At 48.2% G+C, this 10,516-nt stretch overlaps 1 protein-coding gene across 2 annotated transcripts; it reads right to left on the reverse strand.

Moving 5' to 3' along the window:
* Positions 1 to 603: 603 nt before the first annotated feature.
* Positions 604 to 9,863, reverse strand: LOC129825284 (syntaxin-11-like). Of its 2 annotated transcripts, none has more exons than XM_055885269.1 (2): positions 9,473 to 9,863; positions 604 to 2,088 (listed from the first exon to the last, which is right to left on the reverse strand). In XM_055885269.1, exons 1-2 carry the CDS (start codon positions 9,480 to 9,482, stop codon positions 1,181 to 1,183), a joined length of 918 nt encoding a protein of 305 aa, XP_055741244.1. In that variant the 5' UTR covers positions 9,483 to 9,863; the 3' UTR covers positions 604 to 1,180. The 2 variants fall into 2 exon arrangements, with proteins under 2 accessions (XP_055741244.1, XP_055741243.1); XM_055885268.1 differs by lacking the exon at positions 9,473 to 9,863 and adding an exon at positions 9,223 to 9,460.
* Positions 9,864 to 10,516: the final 653 nt, after the last annotated feature.

Raw genomic sequence — 10,516 nt, forward strand, 5'->3', positions numbered from 1 at the left:
AACCCTATAGTATCTGTCCCGAGACCCCAGCAAAAATGGGCTTTTCATTTATTTGACTTTCATTATCCTTATATTTAGCCTCACAATTAAGTGTTTTACCATTTCAGGACAACCAGGGCTGCAAGTATAACACAAAACAATTTCACATAAACAAGTTTTATTGACAAATGTCGATCAAAAAAATTAAGTCTGCCAAAGAAAAAACCTGATCAAAATGAATTTATATGAATGCTGTAAGTGCAGAAATGGTTTGCTCAGAGGGAAATGTATATCCAACTAATTAGTGACAACTGTGAAGAGTTTGGAGTTTGTGAGCTGATTACAGTATTATAGATACTATGTCCTGGGATTTCCTATGATCTTCTATATAGAAGAACCCCTTAGCTTCTAACAACCGTTGTGTAGCTTGTGAGGTCATAGAGGAAATAAATATGTTTAAAAGGGGTTAGAAGTCCAAAACACACCAGCGCTACGGTGGGACTCATTGTGTTAAAGTATATTGCATTTGAGAGACAGAGAGAGACCATACTCTGTGTCAACTATATTGTGACTGGTAGTCAAAGTAAATGTGACATTGTGCTTGTGTACAAAATACTCTTGACAAAAAGTATTCTTCATTTTATTCTCGTTTAAAGTTGTGGATTTAATGTTCAGACAGAGAACAACAATAAAGTACACTTTTATTTAATCATTATTGTCTCACAGTTAATATACTGTTAAGGGTAGAGGGAATTAACTATAGGAGGGTAGAAAACAAACATTTCTATAGCAGAAAATAACCGTGTTTTTTCTTCTTCTAGAAAGGCACTGATATATGTTTGTTTAGATGTACTTCAGTGCCTGAAAAGCATATTTAAAAAAGGCAAATAATATAATTATTTCACAGACTCTTCCAAAGTATATATTGCCATTGGTATCCAAGGGTGGATGATAGGAGGGTTCAGCTAAATTTGACTTTTTTCTAACAGATGATAACTAAGGCCACAAAAAAGCTATGCATTAGCTGAATGGAAGTGGATAATTATGAGTTTTTTTACTCCGCTGGTCTCTGCTGGTCTCAGGAAGAAATTATGACTCCTCACTGTCCGCAACCAAGTCAAGCCTGGACACCGAGACAAGACCATCTTGAGACCGGACTGAGTACTACAACACTGCCCAATCTTCTTCCTCAGTCTCTGCCTCATTTGACACAGGGGAAGCAGCAGCAGAACATCTTCTTGAAGGGGTTGTTCTTGTTGTGGCGCTTGGCCTTGCTGATTTTGACCAGTGCCTCCTGGATGGCCACATCTGTGGTCTGGACATTGGTCTGGATGGTGTTCATCATGGGGCCCTGCTCCTCCACCAGCAGAGCCACATCCAGGAAGATCTCATGGATGCTCTGGATCCTGCTCTCCAGGTCCAGCAGCTCTCGGTGGCGGCTCTCGATCTGGTTGAGCGCCGACCGCACTGTCTTACCCTCTGACAGGATGTTCTCATTGAAGACATTCCACTGGCCCGTCTCGATCATCTCCTCCACCTCCTCACCAGTCACCTCCCGCCCCACGACCTCCATCTGCCTCTGAATGTGGGCTTTGCAACTCTCCCTGTGGCTCATCTCTGCCTCATTGTAGTCGAACATGGCATCACGGAAGCTGTTGCTCAGGCAGGCGTACTGGGTCCTGGCGATGCGAGTCACGGCGGCGTTGGAGCCATGCGCTGCCTCCAGCTCCCGCACTGCGGCGTCCATGTCCTTGAGGCACGTCAGCACACCCTCAGCACGGGCCTTGATGTCAGCTGCGATGGCGTTGGAGTCTCTCTTAACGACTGACATCCTAGTGGTGCCCTGGAGCACGCGTGAGTTCTGCTCACGGAGGCGTTTGACCTCGAGGCGGATAAGCTGAACCTCGCGGTGGACGTGCTGGGACTGGGAGAAGACCTCCTCCAGTTCAGGGGTGTTGTCCCACACCACAGCCTGGTGAGGGAGCTCCTCCTCCAGGTCCACATTGATGGAGTCCCCGGAGACGGACTCAGCATAGTCCATCTGCTCCACCTGGCCGTTGGACTGGGACAGCTCCTGCATGTGGCTCAGACGGTCCCTCATGGCTGGGTCTGGGGTGAGAGAAGGAGAGGGGGAGGAGGTGATAGAGGTGTAGACATGATCACTCACACACAAAATAACTATTGCTGGTGGTCCTGGCTGTTCACCATGACTGGGTGATAGCAAAGCTGTTAGAGATAAACCTATCAACATCATCACATTTACACTGAGTGTACAAAACATTAAGAACACCTGCCCTTTCCATGACATAGACTGACCAGGTGAATCCAGGTGAAAGATATCGTCACTTATTGATGTCACTTATTAAATCCACTTCCACTACATGATCACTTATTAAATCCACTTCAATCAGTGTAGATGAAGTGGAGGAGACAGGTTAAAGATTTTTAAGCTTTAAGACAATCGGGACACAATGCAGATAGCCCGGTTAGCTAATGTGCGGGAGCACTGGTTGGTCGGCCCAATTGAGATAGTATGTACATGAATGTATAGTTAAAGTGACTATGCATATAAGATAAACAGAGAGTAGCAGCAGCGTAAAAGGGGGGTTGGGAGGCACACAATACAAATAGTCCGGGTAACCATTTGGTTACCTGTTCAGGAGTCTTATGGCTTGGGGGTAAAAACTGTTGAGAAGCCTTTTTGTCCTAGACTTGGCACTCCGGTACCACTTGCCATGCGGTAGTAGAGAGAACAGTCTATGACTGGGGTAGCTGGGGTCTTTGACAATTTTCAGGGCCTTCCTCTGACACCGCCTGGTGTAGAGGTCCTGGATGGCAGGCAGCTTTGCCCCAGTGATGTTCCCCCTCTGAAGTGCCTTGCGGTCGGATGCCGAGCAATTGCCTACCAGGCAGTGATGCAACCGGTCAGGATGCTCTCGATGTTGCAGCTGTAGAACCTTTTGAGGATCTCAGGACCCATGCCAAATCGTTTTAGTTTCCAGAGGGGTTTGTCGTGACCTCTTCACAACTGTCTTGGTGTGTTTGGACCATTCTAGTTTGTTGTTGATGTGGATACCAAGGAATTTGAAGCTCTCAACCTGCTCCACTACAGCCCCGTCGATGAGAATGGGGACGTGCTCGGTCCTCCTTTTCCTGTAGTCCACACTCATCTCCTTAATCTTGGTTACGTTGAGGGATAGGTTGCTATTCTGGCACCACCCGGCCAGTTCTCTGACCTTCTCCCTATAGGCTGTCTCATCGTTGTCTGTGATCAGGCCTACCACTGTTGTGTCGTCAGCAAACTTAATGATGGTGTTGGAGTCGTGCCTGGCCATGCAGTCGTGGGTGAACAGGGAGTACAGGAGGGGACTGAGCACGCACCCCTGGGGAGCTCCAGTGTTGAGGATCAGCGTGGCAGATGTGTTGCTACCTACCCTTACCACCTGGGGGCGGCCCGTCAGGAGGTCCAGGATCCAGTTGCAGAGGGAGGTGTTAAGTTCCAGGTTCCTTAGCTTAGTGATGAGCTTTGAGGGTACTATGGTGTTGAACGCTGAGCTGTAGTCAATGAATAGCATTCTCACATAGGTGTTCCTTTTGTCCAGGTGGGAAAGGACAGTGTGGAGTGCAATAGAGATTGCATCATCTGTGGATCTGTTTGGGCGGTATGCAAATTGGAGTGGGTCTAGGGTTTCTGGGATAATGGTGTTGATGTGAGCCATTACCAGCCTTTCAAAGCACTTCATGGCTTTGAAAGGAGTGCTACAGGTCTGTAGTCATTTAGGCAGGTTGCCTTTGTGTTCTTGGGCACAGGGACTATGGTGGTCTGCTTGAAGCATGTTGGTATTACAGACTCAATCAGGGACATGTTGAAAATATCAGTGAAGACACCTGCCAGTTGGTTAGCACATGCCCGGAGCACACGTCCTGGTAATCCATCTGGCCCCGTAGCCTTGTGAATGTTGACCTGTTTAAAGGTCTTACTCACGTCAGCTACTGAGAGCGTGATCACACTTGACACGACTGTGGGAAGCACTGGAGTCAACATGGGCAGCATCCCTGTAACGGTTGTCCTCCTCCTCTTCAGAAGAAGAGGAGGAGTAGGGATTGGACCAAAGCGCAGCGTGATAGTTTGACATAACGAATGTATTATATCCAGACGAAAACACAATAAACACTTGAAATGATTAACAAAATAACAAAACGACGTAGACAGACCTGAACATGGAACTTACATAAATACACGAAGAACTCACGAACAGGAACAGACTACATACACGAACGACAACGAAACAGTCCCGTGTGGTGTAACATACAGAGACACGGAAGACAACCACCCACAAACAAACAGTGTGAACAGCCTACCTTTATATGGTTCTCAATCAGAGGAAACGTCAAACACCTGTCTCTGATTGAGAACCATATAAGGCTAATTACAAATGACCTAAACATAGAAACACAAAACATAGAATGCCCACCCCAACTCACATCCTGACCAACTAAACACATACAAAAATAACAGAAAACAGGTCAGGAACGTGACAGAACCCCCCCTCAAGGTGCGAACTCCGGACGCACCACCAAAAGTCTAGGGGAGGGTCTGGGTGGGCATCTGTCCACGGTGGCGGCTCAGGCTCTGGGCGTGGTCCCCATCCCACCATAATCACTCCCTGCTTCCGTATCCCCCTCTCAATGACCACCCTCCAAATAAACCCACCTAAATTAAGGGGCATCACCGGGATAAGGAGCAGCACCGGGATAAGGGGCAGCTCCGGACTGAGGGACGGCAGCTCCGGACTGAGGGACGGCAGCTCCGGACTGAGGGACGGCAGCTCCGGACTGAGGGACGGCAGCTCCGGACTGAGGGACGGCAGCTCCGGACTGAGGGACGGCAGCTCCGGACTGAATGGCGGATCCTGGCTGGCTGGCTCTGGCGGATCCTGGCTGGCTGGCGGATCCTGCCTGGCTGGCTCTGGCGGATCCTGCCTGGCTGGCTCTGGCAGATCCTGGCTGGATGACGGCTCTGGCTGGTCATGGCTGGATGACGGCTCTGGCTGGTCATGGCTGGATGACGGCTCTGGCTGGTCATGGCTGGATGACGGCTCTGGCTGGTCATGGCTGGATGACGGCTCTGGCTGGTCATGGCTGGATGACGGCTCTGGCTGGTCATGGCTGGATGACGGCTCTGGCTGGTCATGGCTGGATGACGGCTCTGGCTGGTCATGGCTGGCTGGTCATGGCTGGCGGAAGGCTCTGGCTGATCCTGTCTGGCGGAAGGCTCTGGCTGATCCTGTCTGGCGGAAGGCTCTGGCTGATCCTGTCTGGCGGAAGGCTCTAGCGGCTCCTGTCTGGCGGAAGGCTCTAGCGGCCCCTGTCTGGCGGACGCTCTGAAGGCTCATGGCAGACGGGCGGCTTTGCAGGCTCAGTACAGACGGGCGGCTTTGAAGGCTCAGTACAGACGGGCAGTTCATGCGGCGCTTGGCAGACGGACAGTTCAGACGCCGTTGGGCAGACGGGCAGTTCAGGCGCCGTTGGGCAGACGGGCAGTTCAGGCGCCGCTGGGCAGACGGCAGACTCTGGCCGGCTGAGACGCACTGTAGGCCTGGTGCCGGAACTGGAGGTACCGGGCTAAAGACACGCACCTTCAGGCTAGTGCGGGGAACAACAACAGGGCACACTGGACTCTCAAGGCGTACTATAGGCCTGGTGCGTGGTACCGGCACTGGTGGTACCGGGCTGAGGGCACGCACATCAGGGCGAGTACGGGGAGAAGGAACAGTGCGTACAGGGCTCTGGAGACGCACAGGAGGCTTGATGCGTGGTGCCGGAACTGGAAGCACTGGGCTGGAGACACACACCACAGGGAGAGTGCATGGAGGAGGAACAGGGTTCTGGAGACGCACTGGAAGCCTGGTGCGTGGTGTAGGCACTGGTGGTACTGGGCTGGAGCGGGGAGGTGGCGCCGGAAATACCGGACCGTGCAGGCGTACTGGCTCCCTTGAGCACTGAGCCTGCCCAACCTTACCTGGTTGTATGCTCCCCGTCGCCCGACCAGTGCGGGGAGGTGGAATAACCCGCACCGGGCTATGTAGGCGAACCGGGGACACCATGCGTAAGGCTGGTGCCATGTAAGCCGGCCCGAGGAGACGTACTGGTGGCCAGATATGTAGGGCCGGCTTCATGACATCCGGCTCAATACTCAATCTAGCCCTGCCAGTGCGGGGAGGTGGAATAACCCGCACCGGGCTATGCACACGTACAGGAGACACCATGCGCTCTACTGCGTAACACGGTGTCTGCCCGTACTCTCGCTCTCCACGGTAAGTACGGGAGTAGGCGCAGGTCTCCTACCTGACTTCGCCACTCTCCCTTTTATACCCCCCCCCCCCCCAATACATTTTTGGGGTTTACTCACAGGCTTCCTACCGCGTCGTCGTGCTGCCTCCATTCGCCGGTATCCCTCCTCGCACTGCGCCAGAGAATCCCAGGCGGGCTCCGGCACTCGCCCTGGGTCGATCGCCCACCTGTCGATATCCTCCCACGTAGTGTAGCCCAGATCCTTCTCCTGCTTCCGAGCTAGCTCCTCGAAACGCCGCCTCTCTGCTTTCGCTGCCTCCAGCTCAGCTTTGGGGCGGCGATATTCTCCTGCCTTAGCCCAGGGTCCTTCTCCATTCAATATCTCCTCCCAAGTCCACGAGTCCTGGTTCTTTGGCCGCTGCTGCTGGTTCCTTTCACGCTGCTTGATCCTATTGAGGTGGGTGGTTCTGTAACGGCCGTCGGGACCGTTACAGAACTATCACGCTGCGCTTTGGTCCAATCCCTAGGAGTAGGGATTGGACCAAAGCCCAGCGTGATAGTTTGACATAACAAATTTATTATATCCAGACGAAAACACAATAAACACTTGAAATGATTAACAAAATAACAAAACGACGTAGACAGACCTGAACATGGAACTTACATAAATACACGAAGAACTCACGAACAGGAACAGACTACATACACAAACAACAACGAAACAGTCCCGTGTGGTGTAACATACACAGACACGGAAGACAACCACCCACAAACAAACAGTGTGAACAGCCTACCTTTATATGGTTCTCAATCAGAGGAAACGTCAAACACCTGTCTCTGATTGAGAACCATATAAGGCTAATTACAAATGACCTAAACATAGAAACACAAAACATAGAATGCCCACCCCAACTCACGTCCTGACCAACTAAACACATACAAAAATAACAGAAAACAGGTCAGGAACGTGACAATCCCTGTGGAACGCTTTTCACACCCATTAGAGTCCATGCGCTGATGAATTGAGGCTGTTTTGAGAGCAAAAGGGGGGGTGCAACTCATTATTAGGAAAGTGTTCTTAATGTTTTCAAAACAGACAGACAGCAGCCTAAATACATACACTACATTGACACCCCTTGAAATTAGTGGATTCGGTTATTTCAGCCACACCCGTTTCTGACAGGTGTTTAAAATCGAGCACACAGACATGCAATCTCAATAGACAAACATTGGCAGCAGAATGACCTTACTGAAGAGATCAGTGACTTTCAATGTGCCATTGTCATAGGATGCCACCTTTCCAAGTCAGTTAGTCAAATGTCTTCCCTGCTAGAGCTGCCCCAGTCAACTGTAAGTGCTGTTATTGTGAAGTGAAAACGTCTAGGAGCAACAACGGCTCAGTTGCGAAGTGGTAGGCCACACAAGCTCACAGAACAGGACCGCCGAGTGCTGAAGTGCGTAGCGCCAAAAAATGGTGTCCTCAGTTGCAACACTCACTACCGGGAGCTTCGTCGGGTTTCCATGGCCAAGCAGCCACACACAAGCCTAAGATCACCATGCACAATTCCACGCATCGGCTGGAGTGGTGTAAAGCTTGCAGCCATTGGACTCTGGAGCAGTGGAAACCTGTTCTCTGGAGTGATGAATCCTAAACCAATCCAAATTAAGCATGAAGCATGAATCGGTCAGAAAACAGATTCAAACATTACTAATAGGTGTTTTTCCTCATATTGTTTATTTCGAAAAATACCTCTTATCTGTTATGACTGAATTGAAGCTCCTCTCCTTCAGTATAAACTTTTATGCATGTAACAGCATATGACTGTCAGATAACAACTGTGCGCATACACAGTTTCTCGTGCCAACGTGAGGTAGGCTGTTCTTATGTTCTAATAGGCTATTCCTACATCTGCATTCAGATGCTTGTAAAATGGCTTTCACAATGTCAAAACATAGACTTTATTAGTTGAGCGACAACCAATGTAATGTGCTGTGTTATTGTCACCAAATGCGCCGTAGAGGGCGTTTTACCGGAGTTGTGTATCCTCCTGGAGTGGACGCAACTCACATCCAACTTCTGTTTGGGGTTTGCAATTATTCAGATTTTATTTCGATTGTTCAGGTTCACCATAAGAAATAGATTTGTTAGTTTTGCTTTAAACGGTCAGTGTATTTGGTCATTTTTACATGAACATTGTCATTTCATAAAGGACAGCAATCATTTTTGCCAGCTGCGCATGATCGCATTCCTTCATTGGTCGGAGCGGGAGAAGCTCTCCATAAAATTCCAAACGGTCTAAACCATTGGTATAGCTACATCTGTCATCCCTTATGGCCAGGGGAGATTAAATAAATGAATATTAAAATAAAGACTGATCCTAAGCTCTGATCAATTAAGCAACTTTTTTAAAGAAAAATAAACATGCAGAGACCGTGAAGTTGTTATACCTGTTTTAGAAAAGAGTCCTTGATACTGAAACTCCTTCTGGTGTGACATACCCAGCAGCATTCACACGTCTTAACCAGAGAGAATAGTTGTGGGTGGCGTTTCTCACCAAACAAGTTCTTTACAGAGTTGTTTATTATCCGATTTATGGGCTAATCTAAAAAATGTGTTTTACCTTTATAATTCATCAGATTGACAAAAGAGGCAGTAGCGTCTCCTCAGGTCTCGAGGATTGAGAGATATTATTGTCATCAAGATATTGATAAAATAAAGCTGTTGAATGTTTATTTGCTATTAGAAATCCCAAAAGGAATTCCCTCTTGATTCCAACAAATAAGATTGTAATATATTGTCTGATTCTGATATTTTTCTGAGGGTGTTATAGTTGTATCCTTCATTGTTACAGCATTTTATCCATCACAGCAAAGACGTCTGAATGTCATCTAAACAGTTGATCATTTTTCACCTGACAAACACAAGCTTTGAAGGGCAGACGACCATACCTGTTCTGTTATGATGTAGGCTACCACAATAACACGTTATCATTCCAACTCAGGCCCCCCGTAGTGCCGCAACATCCTATCCGACTTCAGTGCGACTTCAGGATGATTTGTGTTGACTGACAGCGCGTAGAACAATGTTCCCACCTAGGCGTAGCATGGCTAACTTTAGCACTAAACCACCATGTGACTCTGGAATGAAGATGAGTTAGTTTGAAATATCAGGTGAAAGGGGACAGTGAAGCCTATTTACCTGCAGCCATGCCCAATCCAGATCCCTGAATCCAGATCCCAGAATCCCTGGTGGTCTAGCAGGTTTCCAGCTCACTTTGAATAATACAAGATATCGGAACTAGGAGGAGTGGTTAGTTTGGGTTAGATTGGCATCAGTGAGGCAGACTATGTACGCTTTGTGGACGAGTGAAAGTAGAAGTGGTTGTCGGAAAAACGGCACAGCTGTTCAGAGCATTGCGTCACAACCTGACGAAAAAGATGATGTTCTTGCCACAACATCCGAAAACCGGTTTTTCAGGCTTTAGCACGAGTGTTCGACCTGTACTGTAGGGGGTCCACAAAATAAGTTGATTTCCCTCCCCCCAATGTTTTTCTGAATATCGCTACACTAGAACAGAGGAGAATGTCTTCTTTATAATGATGTCAACTTTATTTCTCAACAGCTAATATTGCGCGAATTACACTCATTGGAGCCAATTATACTTTGCGTCAGGTAGCCTAGTGGTTAGAGCGTTGGGCCAATCACCGAAAGGTTGCAAGAACGGATCCCGGAGCTGACATGGTAAAAATCTGTTCCTAGGTCGTCATTGTAAATAGGAATTTGTTCTTAACTGACTTGCCTAGTTAAATAAAGGTTAAATAAATATAAATTTAAAAATCACTGACTGTAGTATCTGACATAGGCTTTGAAAAAGCACCCGTGAATAAATAGAATACTAGTGCGGCTGGTTGTCACGTTCCTGACCTTATTTGCCTTTGTTTTACTTTGTTTAGTTGGTCAGGACGTGACTGGGTGGGTAGTCTATGTTATGTGTTTCTATTTTTAGGTTCATTGGTAATTAGCCTTATATGGTTCTCAATCAGGGACAGGTGTTTGACGTTTCCTCTGATTGAGAACCATATAAATGTAGGCTGTTCACATTGTTTGTTAGTGGGTGATTGTCTTCCGGGTTTGTGTTCGTCACCACACGGGACTGTTTCGTTTGTTTAGTCTGTTCCTGTTCGTGCATTCTTCGTGTTATGTAAGTTTTCATGTTCAGGTCTGTCTAGTTGTTTTGAGTTT

The sequence above is a fragment of the Salvelinus fontinalis genome, chromosome 27 (genome assembly GCF_029448725.1).
Source record: "Salvelinus fontinalis isolate EN_2023a chromosome 27, ASM2944872v1, whole genome shotgun sequence".
Lineage (NCBI taxonomy): Eukaryota > Metazoa > Chordata > Actinopteri > Salmoniformes > Salmonidae > Salvelinus > Salvelinus fontinalis.